This window comes from Mastomys coucha, unplaced genomic scaffold (genome assembly GCF_008632895.1).
Source record: "Mastomys coucha isolate ucsf_1 unplaced genomic scaffold, UCSF_Mcou_1 pScaffold13, whole genome shotgun sequence".
Lineage (NCBI taxonomy): Eukaryota > Metazoa > Chordata > Mammalia > Rodentia > Muridae > Mastomys > Mastomys coucha.
This window is the reverse complement of record NW_022196895.1, coordinates 74,509,800-74,527,383: the sequence shown is the minus strand read 5'-3', so window position 1 is coordinate 74,527,383 and position 17,584 is coordinate 74,509,800. Positions and strand designations below refer to the sequence as shown.

The window sequence follows — 17,584 nt, the reverse complement described above, 5'->3', positions numbered from 1 at the left end:
CTGCCTCCCAAGTGCTGGGATTAAAGGCGTGCGCCACCACGCCCAGCTGCGTTGTACTTTTTGATTACAGAAATTAATAAGATCAAGTCTTTGGTACTAAACACTTTATATATGCCAAGTTTGTTTAATTGGGGGTTACTTATTTGAGAAGCACTTTAGCAGATCTTTTAAGTCTCTAGAGGAGAGTCATGCAAATGGAATGGCCTAGAACTGATCTTGCAGAAAACATAGATGAAGGATTTGAGAATGTCACATCTAGAACAGAAACTACCTGGTGGCATGAGACTTTTTGCAGATCATGATCCAGAAATAACAACTTCTTCAAGAGACTCAGAGCTTTACCTAAAGCCAGAGAACTGTGGCTTGGTGATTCAATACGAGAAGCTTCATTCCTCCTAATTTTCAGGTCAATATCTCCTAGATCTCCAGCAGTAAACCTGAGGATTGCATAAGCAACGTTATTTTTCAAACTAGAAAGAAAGCAAGGCCCATGGTTTCTCGCTTTTCATAAACTTCAGGTGTAGTCAGCAAGAATTTTCTTCCCTCAGCACACACATTTGAGATGTCCAGCTATTCTAAAGTCACCCTGGTGCATGTCTTGTCTGCCTTTTATTCTTCTCAAAATTCAGAAGAGGAAAAATAACTCACTGTCGAGTAAGAACATGCATGTAAGATGTCACATTGCATGCAACATCAATTCGTGGTTAAAGACGGTGCTACACGCAGTTTTCAGAGAGGAAAAAGAAATAGCCATTTTGGGGGACTGTGCCTAACCTTGCTCCTCGCTTAACTGGCAAACTAGGAGACTTCACTGACGTAGCTCAGTGACAGAAAGGTTTCTGGCCTGGACTGCACCTCCACCCAGCGCCCCCAGTTGTCTGTCTGCTCCAGACTGCTTTATCTTTGGTCCTGTCTCAGTGCTGGAAATTGAATCTAGGATCTATCTCACCATGAAATTTTAGAGACTCTTGACTCTATTTTGTGCACAAGAACTTTTTGTGCAACTGCAGGCTCATAGGTATGCAAACTGAACATTGGCAGATGATAAATCAGAAAGAAATTTATTTTAAAACAGTTCCTTTATGTCATAATTTACCATTTATTAAAGACAAAGGCAAGTTTATATCTTCATAAGGCAGATATCCTAATCTATTTTTACATAGACTTGACTCCCATTTGAATATTTGATACATTCGGATGCAGACCAGCTTCAATATTTCCCACTTTTGAGCGATATTTCATTTCATGACCATCAATGTTGAAAACACTGATTTATATCAACACATAGTATGAATGGTGGAAGTATGTCTACGGTATAGTAGAACGACTCGGAAGTCTGTCCAACCCCAGCCAAAAGTTACTGAGTTGGCTTTTGTTTTTAGGTTTTATTTTTTTTGTTTTGTTTTGTTTTTTGTGACACCCCAGTCAGCAATTCAAAAGAAAATTTTGAAACTAAGTCTTCTAACATAACACGGTTCAATAAATAATGCATAATAAATACAAAGATATCCTAAGTTGACACAAGCTACCCAGGAATGGTGGTTAGGAAATGTTAAAGGTCCTTTCTGTAACCATGTCATGATGCTTCTGTGAGTGCAGAAAGCTTTATGTGCAATATAAACAAATGGAATTCATACCACACAGCAGCCTCAACTCTGAGCTCAGATATTTCAGAAGGCGCATCTTCAATTTTGTATGCTGTGTCATCCTTTGTAATCCAAAGCATACATATGAGTTCAAACCCGAGGCCGCAGGGACATAAACTGCCCTACACGTGTGAAATGATTCATTACTCATTTGACTTTTAATGATTGTTGTTGTTGGATGTTCAGAAACCTACTGTTGCATTATTTAATTTTCTTTCTGAGATTATGATATGACAATATCTCACGCTCCCATTCCCTTCCTTCAGACTCTCTCATAGACCCTCCCCGCTCCTTTCCCAGCCCCCGTGTTCAGATATCAGGACACAGATTGGGGTCCCAGCTGCAAGTTAAGAAGCTGGAGTCTATTCATGGTTGTGGGCTTGATCCATGCTAAAACAAAAGCCAACATTTACTGAAATAGCATGGGCTTTAGTGGCTCTCTGGTTTCCTTCAGTTTACAATTGCTGTTTCTTCCAATTCACTACTTATCAAAATCCCAGGCAGCAACTCCAGACTCCAGATAAGTTTTTCTTTCTTTTGTTTTTCAGAAAAGATCTCTTGTCAGAGCATAGTAGGCAATCTGGGATGCACCTGACGGGGCTCTGTGCCTGTGCACAGGAGCTATAGGCTTCTCAGGCTCATGCTTCCGTCTTTAGGCACTTGCTCTTTATCCAACTTTCTTGGATCAATCAACCCCCGCCGTCCCCCCACCCTGCTGTCTTCTTTAGAGCATCCCTACCAATGTTCTTGGTAGGCTCAGATTTTCTCTCAACTGCATTGCTGCCTTTATTTATTCAAAGCCCCAGGTGATTTCTTTTCCAACCTGTAAACTCATCAGTGCTTGGCATTGTATCACCATGCCAATGAAGTCAAGTATTCTGAAGACCGAGAGACCAGGACTTCAGCATTGCCCAAGCAAATGAAGGATGTCAACCTCAAACCTCCTTTTAGGAACCCTGCCGTGGCTACAGAACTCCTCTGATGGCCATGCACTTTCCTGACGTTCAATTAGTGATGAACGACAGAATCTGTAGATAACTGTTGTCCGGGCTTAGCCTCTAGGAATTTATAGTGTGTCAGGAACCATTAGCCAACATGGACTACTGAGCTGGAACTGACCCATCAGTTCTGAGGACCAGGCATTTCTATTCATCCTCAAGAGAGTTTGGGCACTTCCTAGACATGAGCTCAGAGAAAGATAAGGTCTGGAGTTAAAATGCTAAGTGACTGAATAAATGATGCATAATATTTTTAAGCACATAAAAACTTTAGGGTAGTAAACTACAACTGTTTTTCATCCTGAGACATCACTTGGAATAGTCATCCCATTAAATGCATATTCAAAACATTTCCCTTTCAAAACGTAAACTTTGAAGGAATGAAATAATTCACATATAAATGACTTCCTCAAAATAATCCCACATTCCATTTAATGGATTCCATCCATGAAACAGAAGTATTCTGTTGCTATTAAATTTTTCTACCTATTTTACAATTTTAGCATTGGTTTAAGGAACACAAACAGACTAAGTTTGCATACAACATCTATCTAATTCCCTCGTGTTTTCTCATTACTTATAATAATGTAATTTGAAGATCTGAATTGTTGGTTTCATGTCTCTTATTGGTAGATGTAGGCTATGAGGATAGGTATGGACCCAAAGAAGAACAACATGCTTGACTGTACTTAAGTCATAACATTTCTTCATTCCCAACATCAATTAGATCAGGTTTGCTCAGGAACATGGGGCCATTTTTCTTATTAAAGGTTAGGTAATCTTGGAAACCAGAAGGCATTGCACTTTGTAATTAGTTCAAATCTCTGAATGTTGACTATAGAGTTGACAAATCTCTTCAGTTGACTCTGCTTATAAAAGCTTTAAGTTTTCAGATTTGAGGTATTTTTAAATAGGTAGCAACTTATCATTGTCAGGAACAAAATTACTAAATAATGAATAAATTTCCAAGCAATTAGTAAAAGCTGTCTTTCCATAGTGTGAGGTGTTTTCATTTTGTTTAGTTTTATTCAAGCAGTTCCTCTATGGTATATAGGGCCTTCTTCTGAGGAGAGACTAAATAGTCTACTGTGTTTTAGCAATTATGGCGTGGCATTAGTCATAACTCATGGATACACCAAACCATGAGTGTGTATCAAACTCTCCTCTTATAAAGAAATTTTTCCAAAGCATCTTTCTAGAAGTCATTTCATACAGTCTGCAGTAAGAAAACAAGACAACTTATTGGGATCCATAAAATATCCTATGGGTCTTCTCACCTCATCACAAAGTACTTTGACTGAATGCCTTTGTTTAAAATCCTTGTCTTACTAAAATTAACCTTGAGGGCTGACGTGCTATAACATTTCGAATACAAGCTTGACTGACAGCACATGAACACAGTGAGTTTGCAAGATGTTCCACTGACCCCTGAATACCTGTGAATTTACTTCTTTTCCCTGAAACTTTATGTCAAATTACAGCAAATGGCTGTATAGGACAAGTGAGGACATCATTCTGGTCCCATATATAATTCATTAGAATGCTTCATTTAATTCTTAATTTTCAGATAAAATATTGATAATGTGAACATAAATTATTAATGCGGTAATCCTGCAGCCAAATAAATTTGCTACCTCTCAGGGAAACATGGTGCCCACTGGGAATCTAGAGAGGGAGAGGGGAGTTAGACAATAGGCGAGATGTTGGGAGCAGGAGAGCACCGGGCAAGGCTCTAAATTGCCAACGTCATTAACGTCTATGGGAAGGCACAGGCAGTTGCTCAGTGACGTCATTAACGTCTATGAGAAGGCACAGGCAGTTGCTCAGTGACGTCATTAACGTCTATGGGAAGGCACAGGCAGTTGCCCAGTGACGTCATTAACGTCTATGGGAAGGCACAGGCAGTTGCTCAGTGACGTCATTAACGTCTATGGGAAGGCACAGGCAGTTGCTCAGTGCTGCTTGCTCTCTGGTGTCATCTTCCACGTCGGAGAAAGGTGAACGTACAGTAACTCCACACTCAACTCCTTCTCCTCTCCCATCAGGTAAATGTGTGTAAAATACCAGAGCTGAAGACCTCTAAGCTGTTATAGTTGAAAAAGGATGGTCTTTCACAGTATTCCCTAAGCTCACCATGGCTTTTAAGAAACACCAGATTACAAGATAATTTTAAGGAAAAAAGTGGAGAACATGCCCCATCATGATAATCACCCTATCTCAGTTTTAAAAAATATTAGATTTGTTTTTTGATAATGTCATGCATGAATATAATACATTCTAATTACTCTCATGGCCACCATCATTTGGCTTCTTCCAACTTCTGTCGATTTCTTCTCCTCCCAACAAAGGCCTATCCCAAATCATGTCTATTTGGTTCTCCTTTTGTTTATTAGTGATCTATAGAATTTAACCTAAGTCTTCTGCAGGGGAATAGATTAAGAACTGCCCCTCAGAGCTTGACAGGCTCACCAGCAGGTACACAACTGAGGGCAGCAAGCCCTTTTCCCAGAATTCATTAGTGGCTAATAGTTCAACAGGTAGACGTAGCATTCCATAAGTGTCTTCCTCATTTGCCTCCAGCAGTTGACAGGTCCAGTTCTGGGCATGCCCAAGGAAAATAACTCTTGTAGCTATGAGTCTATGGTTGTCCCGAGCCTTGTATTCTTCTTCCCCTCCTCCTTGAGCCATTAGTGGTATGAATGTCTTGTTTATGGGTGAGAACTACACCAACCCCTATTCTGAACACCTTGAGCAGCCCAGAATCTCTGCATTCCGGCTGCTCAGTGCAGAAAGAAAGTTCCCTGACCGAAGCTGAAAGTAACATTTGCTTGTGAGTGTAAACACACTAGCTTTAAAGGTGATTTAATACCATTTTAACTTAACAAACAACACTAGGAAATTTCTCTTTGAGGGTTTTTGATGATCTAGCAATATGTTGTTGTTGTTTTGTTTTGTTTTGTTTTTCTAAGTTTTCAATACCAAGCATGAGTTCCCGCCTGCTGAACAGGCCTTAAATCCGACCTCTAACTGTGAAGAGCAGTACTCTCTGTACTTTTAGTAGCTAGCAGCTATTCAACTGTTCCTTTCCCTGTAGGAGCTCAACCAAAAAAAAAAAAAAAAAAAAAAAAAAAAAAAAAACCAAAACAACCTTGTCCTTTTCAAAAGAACTTTAAAGCCTGGACTATAGAGAGTTAATTTAAATTCAAAGATGGAAGAAGAAATTGTATATACCAAGGGAGGTTGCCACATATTTCCCATGAAACAATATAAAACATCATTAAAACAAATTTAAAAATCATTACTGATTCAAATTCAAGTACAAAACATCAAATGTACAATTTTATTGTACAACATTGGGCGACTTCTCTTGTGCTCACATGTGCTGACCGCACTGCATCTTCCAGACCATCTACTGCCGCCTGGCTGGGCCTATGCTGGAACCCAGAAAGTACAGAGGGGAGCCATGATCTATGGAAAGAGCCTACTAACATACATCAACCCAGAAATCAATTCATACCAATGCTCTCTCTACTAGTCAAGGCCAATAGTGTTCCAACTGTCTTTATCCTAAAAGTCTTCCCCCAAATTGAACAACTCCCTTTAGAGCCATTCAGAACCATGAAAAATTCTCATAAGAAGTCCATAAGTAAGTCTGCCTCCCCAATAACCCACCCAATCTGTCTTATATATCTAGACTATAATTATAATTATTATTAATATGAACAAAATACAGTCTAGCAACATCAGAACCAATTTCTAGAGTCTTCTAAATAAGCAAGGTTGGTAGTTAGCCCCAAACTCAGCTCATAGTACTGACACCAGACCTGAAGGTCCAGGGACAAGAATCACTGCTAAGCCCATTCTTTCTTTATCATAAAAGATGTGAGAAAAATCAGCAAATGCTGATAACCCAGGCCTCTGAAAATGGGAATGAGGAGGTACCTAACTCTGGACCAACAGAATCTTGGCCATTTGCTTTGCAATTCTGGGGATCTAGAAAGTAATTTCTATTACAGTTATAAAAAAAATAAATTTGTATTTTGCCTGGGTCTGTCATAATTATTCTGTACGCGTAGCAAATAGCAGGCAAGACAGAGGACAATGACAGGAAAGAGGGCAAATATGGAATCAATCTTTGCAGCAAGATCCCAGAAATTACTGTCCAATAATGAAACAATTTGAAGAGAGGAAAAATCTGTAAACATTTAGAGGGACGCTGGAATCATGAGCAATAAGGAGAAAGATTTGTGAATACCAAACCTTGCCAAGTCCAAAACCTTGTTCTCCCCAGTCTGAGATTTCAAATTTATTAGAGGAGAAATAGATTTTAGAAAGCCATCCCACATTTTGCAAAGGCAATTGATAATAAACGTAGGAAAGAATTATGGCAATCTTTAAATCCAGAAAAAAAAAAAGAAAACCATTTAGTTCATTGGCCTGGGATAAAACATATGAAGAGACCCAGAAGCATGAAATGGCTCATAGTGAGTATTCCACCTTCATCTCTACCAGCCTGCACAGGGCCACATCGGCTCTGCTCCACTCTGTCCTTCATCTGCAGGAACACTGACTCTGAACTGAAAGTTTGAAAAATAAGCATAAGCGCAAAATAAGGTTCAGGTGTTCTGCACATGTAGAAACGTCAAGCATCATTGGGCCCAGAAGAAAGGGATATTGTTATAATACCCAGTGTCAAATAGAGGTTAGCTTATGGCACAGGCATATGATTGTCACAACATAAACCTGAGAACTTCATCATTGTCCCATACCATTAAGTCAGAGAGCAGTAACCGGTGTGACTTCAGAGAAATGGTGACTCTCTCAGTCTCCCAAAGCTTTATGACTAGAACCCTTAATATGGGAACAGAAATCGTCCTAACAGTAGCCAAGGATCCACCATATGCCAGATACCTCAAGATGGTTCAAGTGGGTGTTCCAGTGATGACAATCAGAAACAAGATGATCTCAGGACTGGACCCAGAGCTACTGGAGAAGCCAGATGCTCCGGTGCCTAATGGCAAAAGGGACAAAGCAGAAGAAGGAAGTTCAGATAGTGAATCTTCTTTCAGTGACTAAGTTGGACTGTGAGAATCACACAGAACACAGAAGGATGCATTTTCGTTCTAGGAAAGAGCCTAATATCTAACCCTCAGTGATAAAAAATTACCAAAAGCTACATACTTACCCCATCCTTTCTCTGTTTAAAAATAATGATAATAAAGCATTTGTAATCTTTCAATATGGTTTGTTAACTGTATAAAATGCTCTAGAATAATAAAAAAAAAAAAGAATATGAGAATTGTAGCTCTCGCCTGTCCCAAAAGTCCAAGGGATATATGTTTGCCACTTCTCCTTCATACTTTTAAGCTTGTAGTTTGAAAAACATCAAGCATGCACCAAATCAAAGTAGCATTACTATTCCTCATATACTGTTCCTCGGCTTCAGCAATGTCAGCTCTTGATCAGTCACGATTCAGTGCTTCTGCCTTCTTTCTCTCTTCCTCTTTTGAAGCCAGTTTCAGATGGTTTCATATGAGACGAAGCAATGAAAAGTTAAAAGTCAATAATGATACCGAGATTACACCTATAAAAAAATTATACTAAGCAATGCCCAGGCAGGGTTTAACTTAAATTTTATTTCAGAGTCTCTTTTGTAACCCTTATTAAAATAATAGTCAAATAAGATTGTTTTACCTCCTCCATGACTTTCTAATTAGTTTTACACTCATCCAAATAATTTGAGACACCAGTCATTTAACTTGAATTCCCAACAGTCTTTAGTTTATTGACTGAATCTCCAAGTGCTATTTGTCATTGGTATTTTACAGTTGTTTAGTCAACCACCATCCTGCCCAAGAAGGAGCCATTAGGCACATAGCAACTATTTACACTGAATGGAATGATAACCTTCTCAATTGTGGTAGCTACCTTTGAATGCTAGTTGTCGTATGTCACTGCTAGCTGGTGTGGCAGAGTGTAAGCCATTTTCTTTTTCTTTTGTTAATTTTTTCCTCGGCCTCCTCTTCATTCTCCTCCTTTTTTTCTGTTTTATTGAGACATGGTCAGAATGCAGTCCAGCTGTTGTAGAACCCAGGACGTAGCCAAAGGTGCCCTTAACTTCCTGATCAACCTACCTGTACTATGCTGGAGCTACAGGGGTGTGCGAGCACACGGGCTTCCGATAAAGAATATTTGTAACACTCAACAACTTCTGCTGGGCAGCCCCAGTTTACAAGCTTTGTAACCTTCTATGAGGTAACTTTGGAGGAAAAGAAATGTTGAAAACTCTCCCTTCACCAAGTCTTTCATTTACTATTGATTTTCCTTACAGTGGCCACCATAAGCTTTATACTTGGATCCTGAAGATGAAAAAAAAAAAAATCAAAGATATGCATCTTTAACTTTACAAATATTGTTTCCTTATCTAAAAGAAAATTTTGCAATTTGGATTTTTCTTTCAACATTTTAAATGTAATCATATTGCTTAACTCGTAAGTTTCTTATTCCTCTGTATATGTATACATTCCTACTATCTCACTATGTCGTCATTGGCTTATTAGTTTTCGCTTAGTGTTTATGTTTTCTTCATTCTCCTATAGCATTTGCTGAACTTGGAGGGATCCTCTTCTAAGTCTTTTTGCCTCTTATTACACATACGTAAGGGAGTCAATCCTGACATGCGGTGGTTAGGGCACTAAGACTGCAAAGCTTAAACTGTAGCAGCTACTGCCCCATCGCTGTCCAAAATGATGGTGCCCATACCCTGCCAGCAACCTGCAGGTTTCTCGACCATCCCTGACACTAGGTTCACTGTCAAACTTCATTTTTACTGGCTATTATTTTTTGCCCCCATATGAGTGAGCATCTAGCTCATAGAAGCATTTCTGTCAAGTTTTACTCAGATAATGCAACTACTAAAATAACCTGGTATTTATATCTAGCTGTGCTACAGATCAGCAAAATTAGCATCTTGTTATCGTGGGTCATGCGTTCAGGTAGTTACTTCATAGATGGCATAAACGACAGAGAGAAAGCAAAGTGCACATTGATGCCCAGAGATTTGTGGCCTATTTCTAACTATTGAGAATCTCTATGCATGAAGTACATTGCTTGTCTCTAACAAGGCCTGATAAGAATCTCCTGGTCCCTACACTTGCAACTGTTGCCTTCGGAATCCAAACTAGAACCCTTCCAAAGGCTGTGACTGGAAGGCAGCCAGGATTAGTCTCATTTGCCATCCAGGAAGCAACTTTCAACCCTGCCCATTCAAGAGGCGAGGCGCACGGCCTGTGAGCTGCATAAAGCCGCACGAGGGACTGATAATTGAACCACCTTTCTTTTTACAAGACTAACTACAAAAGTTTTATTTTTATAGTGAGAAGCTCACTCCGGGCTTTGTTCTATTTTGATCTTTATAACTTATTTTAAAGATCACTCAGTAGTTATTCATTGCTCAGTCAGTCTAGCTGACCTTTGGCCAAAAGCAGTGGCAGTTTGACCTGGCCTATGGAACTCAGCGCTTCCCACTCCATGAGGCTAGTCGCATAAATAACTTCAAATAAAACCCTCCTGGAAGTCTGTGATGGGCCACAGCATGAGGGAGAAGCAGGGCACCATGGAAAGAATGAAGTGGGAGTTGCCAAGAATACTGAGAGCGGTGGCCAAGTGTTAAGCATATTTTTCCATTTCTCCCTTAAGATATTTATCCTTTTAACTAATAGATGAAAAAAATAATAACGGGACCACACGAGAAAACAACACGTTAAAATGAAAAATACCCCCTTTAGAGTTTAGTCCTTTAAGTGGGCTTCTTTGGGGCAAATCACAGCAGCAAAGAATTCAGCAAGGAGACACTTAAGTCTGCAAACGGCTAACTGCCAACACAAAAGATGAAGAGCGCGCCCGTGCTGTGGACAGGTGCACATGAAGAGCGCGCCTGCGCTGTGGACAGGTACACATGCCCAGGTACAGTTCATGCTTGCCAGGACACAGGTACTACGAGCATGCGTGCCTGCTCACAGACAATAGCGGGAGAATGGACTGAGGGCGAAAGGCTGGCTGGCTATGTCTTGAAGCCATTCACACTTTATGGTGTCTGAACTTCAAAACGAAGCAGTTCTGAAGGCCATTTAGTGGCACAGTCCAGGACTTCCTGAGAAGTTAGGCTCGTAAAATAGCGGAGCATCTGGCCAGCAGCACATGAAAAGGGCCCTTTGCAAACAACTGTTCAGCAGGGGAGTGTAAACCATTGAGAAACACCTGGCGGATATTGCCCTTGAGGTTCACAGAGGGTGGAGGTTAGGAAGAAGTTGGTTAATTGGGCATCGTCAGGCCACTTGACAGCTCCAGAATACTGGCGGGAAAATATTAAGAGACCACACCTTCCCAACTAGGGTGTTCAGACACAACCCTCTCACAGTATGATCTGGTGGAATGATGTGGGTGGGCTGTAACTGTTCAAGGTCAGACAAAGGGGACATATCAACTAATGTGTAATTGAATTGGGTCAAATGTCAAATGGCAGAAAGAAAGAAAGAGAGAAAGAGAGAGAGAGAGAGGGAGGGAGGGAGGGAGGGAGGGAGGGAGGGAGGGAGGAAGGAAGGAAGGAAGGAAAGAAGGAAGGGAGAGAGAAAGGAAGAAAGGGAAGGAAAGCAAGAAAGGAAGGAAGGAAAGAAAGAGAAAAAGAAAGAAAGGGAAGAAAGGAAAGAAGAGAAGGAAAGGAAGAAAGAAAGGAAGGAAAGAAAGAAAAAGAAAATATAAAGCTTATATTGTGCTTTCTATCATTGCTTCTAAGACTCTAGGGAGATCTGAACCTCAGTTTTCTTATTTTTAAAACAGAGGAGGGAGGAGGGAGGCAAGCAGGGCCGTGAAAGACTCCTTTCTGAGCACTCAACAAGGCTGAGGCAAAAGGATCCAAAGTTTAAGGACAGCCTGCCCCACATATGGAGATCCCGTCTCATAAGACAGTGAAATAAAATACCAGTCACAGCGTTTTACATAACTGTGAGGATTGAAATAATGCAAATAATGCTTTGTACACCTGACAGTCAATGTTTATATAGTCAGCCAATGTTTATTTTCGTTATTTTCTGTTTAAATCGAGAAACAATATAGGGAGGGCATTGTGTGCTGAGCTCAACCTCTCCCCTCTTACCCCCTGCAGCCAGCTCCTCCCTGAAGAAGAGATTCAAGAGAAGGGAGATCGAAGCCATCCAATGCGAAGTGCGGAAGATGTGCCATTATACCAAGCTTCTGTCCACCAAGAAGAACCTGGACCACGTGAACAAGATCCTGAAGGCCAAGCGGCTGCAGAGACAATCAAAGACGGGCAACAACTTTGTCAAGAAGAGGCGAGGCCGGCCTCGGAAGCAGCCCTCACAGTTCGATGAGGACTCCAGAGACCAAATGCCTGTGCTGGAAAAGTGCATCGACCTACCCAGCAAGAGAGGCCAGAAGCCCAGCCTGAGTCCCCTCGCGCTGGAACCGGCCACAGGCCAGGATGCTGTGATGGCTACCATCGAGGCCGTCATCCACATGGCTCGGGAGGCACCGCCGCTGCCCCCGCCCCCGCCCCCACCACTGCCGCCGCCCCCGCCGCCCCCACCACCGCCCCCGCCGCTGCCCAAGACCGCTCGGGGCGGGAAGAGGAAACACAGACCGCAGCCCCCGGCACAGCCCCCGCAGCCCCCGCCGCAGCCCCTTCCCCAGGAAGAGGAGGTGAAGGCCAAAAGGCCACGGAAGTCCCGAGCCAGCGAGAGTGATGTCCTTCCCTAGGGCGAGCCTGGGTGGCGGGTGGCGGGATCTGGGCAGGGACTGATGTGGGGGAGCACAGCAGCCAGGGTGGAGCTGATGCTCAGCCACAGGGACACCCCGCCCGTCTCTGCAGCGGGTGGGCAGGATGGGCAGAGGGCAGGGTGGAGTTATAGGGAGCTCTTGGGATAGTGGAAAGAGGGGACCCCCTCCAAAAGAAAAAAGAAAAAAAAAAGTAGCTGCCGCTGCTGTTCAATGGCGGGATCCTTGAGGGCTGCAGAAGAGGAGGAACTTAAAGCTGGTGCTCAATGATGGCCACCTGACCTTCCTCATCCCAGGTGTGCCCTTGATTCCGATTTCATTTGCTGGTCAGAAAAAAAATAAATAAATAGGAAACACCATTAGCAAACATTCCAAGGGGGAGCAAAGCTGCAGATTTACCAGCTGGCTTGTTGAAAAGCCACTTCCGCATAATGGTTTTTATTTCTTTTGGCTTGCAAACTCCACTAGGCTTTGGGGCACCAACATCATCTTCAAGTGACCCGAGAGATGAATCTTTCCGTTAACACCACAGTTGCTCAGATGGAATTTTGTGATCAGAAAGTGGAATTGGACTGATAGGCGACCTTAGATCTGCTCCTGTTCCTGTCTCGTACACTGATTTTGCATTGTCTTTTCCTGCTTTTCCTTTGTGTTGTATTTTCATGTACTCCCGTTAACTTGCTGCCTTCAACTTTGTGGTACACATCTAAACAAGGTGAACTTTACTCCCATTGTAAAGTACACTCTTCGAATCCTGTCTCAAGGAACCTGCTTTGAATCCCAATCATTGTGAAACACACTCAGTACAATTTAGAAGCTTTTTAATAAGCGACTCAGAGCAGCCAAGGGATATGTCAACCCAAGTGTCAGCCAGGTTATTTTTATACTTAAAACATATCAGTGGCGAATAGGCAGGAAAAAAAATGGTTTTAATACCCCCCCCAGCAAGTGGAATAACTGATAAGCCACCAAAAATCAAAATCCCATACCCACAAGAAAGAAAACTGTCTAGCAATGCCTTGGTACCTGATTATTTTCATGCAAAGAGCTGTCGTAGGTTGTTAAGAAAAAGAAACAAAGACAGTAGAAGTCCATTATCTCTTAATAATTATTCCTTAAAATCGAAGGGGAGTAAGTGTTTTTATCTAAAATAAATTTTAAAAAGAAGTATTCAAAGGGTATCACCACTCCAATTGTATCAAGCCACCTTGGACAAAGTATCCAAATTGTGGTTGCCTTAATACACTAAAACATTGCTGTACATAATGTAATTATAAATCTATCAGTCTGCATGGATGCAAACTGTGTGTGACAAATCGTCTTTGAAATGGTCAATTTCAACTGTACATTTTCTCATCCAAGTTGTACTCTAGCCTCTGGTTTAGTGTGGACAGATATTCCGTCTATCATCCATTCCACAGCCCAAGTTTTGGACTTAACCCACTGCCGTAGATGTTGTTAAAAGTCAGATGTGGAAATTTCAAATAAGTATTCTCAATTTCCTCCCTTATTCCTCCCCTTCTTCAAGACATCAAATACCTAGCATCATAGCTTATATAAAGAGAGACACATTTTCTAAGGGGAATTGGGACATCTGGTTTACCTCTGAATTAAGATTCTTTACAGAAAGTTGAGACCAGCTAAAAAACTGCATTATCACTTCAGAACACAGGATCTCCTTCTCAGAGAGAGATGGATCTTTTGGGGGAACATAAGTGAATAAGTGAGTAGTATCTACTGAAGGAAATTTGAAAGTCCCAAGTTAATATGCTTATAAATACACCACTGAGTCATGGCACCAACAGTTGCTTGGAATTACAGAGCCATCCTGTTCTGCATGGTCGAAATGGACTTCAAGTCATTTGCAGCCTGCTCGGTCAGTCTCTTTTAATTCTAGCAATACATACGTTTAAAGGACTGTGCTTATTTCAAGCTTTTATCCTACATACTCAGGTTATGACCTGGGTTGACCTATGGCATTTCACACAATTTGAACAGCAAAATCTAAACAGCCATTTTCAATCTGTCACTCCCAAGCCATGTCACAGGAGTAGCTCCAAAGTCACAGGGAGGAAGGTATAGATTATCCCCTCCCCCACCACTGCTATGAAAGAGCAGCCATTTCCATTCCAATTAAGCCATAAAAAGGGTTCTCTTCCTGATGGACTTTGAAAACCATTTCTTTCTTTCCTCCTTCATTCTTGTGGTGTAGAGTCTCCCAATCCAATCTATAAGCAGTCTAACCCTTCCTACAGAAGAGAGAAATCTGGTGCTTAATAAACCTCAAGGGACATCTATCATTTATTGGCATTAACCTGTGATTGGTGATTAGCTTAAAAGAAGTTTGGGTTAGAATTTCCAAAAGAGGAAAAGGATTCAGTGGAGATACAATGGATCTGCCACTTAACACATGAATTGGGGTGTGTTGTTATCTGTGAGTTAAATGTGAGTCACATGGAAATCTTTGCTTGCAAGCTCTGAGAAATTTTTGGAATACTAGAGGACCAAAGAGTGTCATGGTGAACACCAGCTGACGATACAAGAGAGCCCATCTGCGCACATGGTGGCTCCTTACCACCCAGTGACTTCCTCACTGCTGCATCTGTTTTTCTTTTGTTTTTCACGAACCTGATTGCTACAACTATGTCTGTATTCTCTAACTACACCCTTAACCTCTGCTCTGCTGACCAGGCCCCTACACGAAGCCAGTTGAATTTCCACATCTAAGTGGTTTTACAGCCAGAAAGAGAACCCAGCTCTTGATTCAAAGTTATGGAGGTTCTTATCCACACAACACTGCCTTCTGGGGATGCATTTCTATTCTGAGAGGGGTCGTTTAGCAACCTCAATCAAGACTTCATTTACAGACCCACAAAACATTTTGTAATGGTCCCTTGCTTTTAATTTCAACTTTTTTTCCTTCTTTTTTAGAATACTCCTTCAGCGAGTAGGTAGAGACCCACTTACAGTATAAGGAGATCAATTAGAGATGAGAAGGTAAACATAGATGCTAAAGCTCCTTAGAGGTGCTGATGGGTCTTTAATCCACCTTACTAAGGGACTGGAAAGCCATTTGCTTTTTTAACCCCTCATCTCAAATGAGAGGAACAGAAGTTTAACTTCTTCAGAGAGCCCAGCTGTGGCTGTCAGCCAAGGAAGAAAGGTCATAGGGAGGGAAAGCATGGAAGCTTGCTCTGTGGCTTGGCAAGACCAGGACTCAGCAGTCACTGGCAGCCTAGCAAAGGTGACTGACTAAGGGCTAGCAGTCGAATGGTGTGTAACCTTGCCTGCCGTCTTCAGTAGGAGGCCAGGTTCAGTGGCAGTCAACATGTGTGTTCTGCACATTGCTGTCTCTATAAATATGATAAGCAAGTGGTGACAGAATTATAGTAGAAGGTGATATATTATAAGCAGATCATAAAGGATTTGGTATTAAGACGTTTAAGTAGAAAAATGTTACTCCTGGCTCATTACTCAACAATATTCAGATAATGAGCTTGTGGAGTGCGATTTGCCCTATCACTAGGAAGGTTGACCTGGGAGCTGTCTAATAGTCTATACAGATATTTCCAAAGCCTTTAAATGCCAACTGTAGCATAGAGGGGGAGTGGCGGCAGCCGAAATGCCTCAAAAGCCATTTAAGTGTTATGTCGCAGGATTTTTCAGTCCTACTCATTATGTAAAAGTACATAAATATAGACATTTTTCTCAACACTACCCTATCGTATCACAATGGTCCAAATGCCAGCGCTTACAGATAATGTCATCACAGTGCCTAGAAACTCAAACTGTAATATACCGTAGCATCTTCTTGGTGTTTCTTCACGTTTCTTTCCACAAAGCAAGGCTCCCTCTGCCGCGTGTTTCTAAGAGAGTTCACCCCACTGAGGAGCCTGCCTTCCCTGTTGGACTCTGTCACTTGGGGAACAGTCATAGAAGCACATATCAACCAAGGGAGAAACTTCCTGGATATCTGTCTCCCACTTGCCCAGGTATAATAAACACTAAAGAGGGGAAAACCGAGGAGCTGCCAACTGGTCAATCTAGAAGGGTAGTTCTGCCCTGGATTGGTGTCTTTCTTTCTCTTCCTTTTTTAAAAAGAAATCTATTTCTTAAATAATAATAATAATAAATGCACATGATGTGTTAAATATGTACATATATATTTCAAAAAAATGGGCACAAGATTGTCTTACAGGTCCTTCTGGATGATTTTTAGTTTGTATTCATAAGTGGTTTTTAAAAGCCTTTTTTAAAGTGTAATTTGCATGTTCTACTTTGATTGTATGTAAACATATTTTAGAACAAAAATGTATTTGTATTTTATTGAATATAGAGGCAAGAAAAATTGTACATTGTTTGAAATGTTCTTTTGTAACAGTTTTTATTCATAAAGCATTTTTGTACATTGAAATGAACATGGGCTTGCTGTCATTTGAGGCGTAGCGACATCTGGCATGCTTTTCTGTCATGCTCTCCCATGGTCTTAGATGTTGGGTTTTAAACATTTTTTTTTCTAAAAGAAAGTTCAGTCTCTTTCGCTACCAGATCAGGTTAGCACAGTACAGAGCACTTAACTATTAAAAAAAAAAAAAAAAAAAAAAAGTTGATCCTATTCATATGTTATTCATTGTGTGAAATTAAAGACATTCAATTCAGTCTAACATGAGTTGTGAATTCTTTTCTTTTCTTTCTCATCTGGTTCACATCAGGAGGCAGTTTTATAGCATTTGAGGGTCTCTTCTCACACAGAGTGGATACCCAATCATTGACAAAATCTTAACCCAACTTCTGTCTCCGAGAAATACACTGAAGACAAAATTTGAGTCCAATTTGCAGGGTTTTATGTTCAGAAAATATTTTCCTACCTGGATATCCTGCAAACGTTGGTTTAGAGAAATACAGATTTCCTTCTAACAACCAATCTCACTATGTTAGAGACCTATCCTAGCCTAAGATTTTAGCAAAAACACATACAGATGGGAATGGAGCTCTCAACCCAGATCTTCTGTGGTTTCATTCATATTCCTGAAGAAAGAGACCCTGTCTGGACTCCAAGCGCTACTCCAATGATAGGAAAGAAGGACTTTGTGATAAACACTAGTTACTGCTCACCTACTGTCACCTGCACTGTGTACCTTTGTGTCT

General features: G+C 41.2%; 1 protein-coding gene across 1 annotated transcript in view; it reads left to right on the top strand.

Moving 5' to 3' along the window:
• Setbp1 (SET binding protein 1) overlaps window positions 1–17,100 on the top strand; it is a 362,083-nt gene extending 344,983 nt beyond the window's left edge. Inside the window, exon 6 of the mRNA XM_031366113.1 lies at window positions 11,808–17,100. Coding sequence (XP_031221973.1) covers window positions 11,808–12,418 — 611 coding nt within the window. The 3' untranslated portion in view covers window positions 12,419–17,100. The remainder of the gene's footprint in view (window positions 1–11,807) is intronic.
• The last annotated feature ends 484 nt before the right edge of the window (window positions 17,101–17,584 follow it).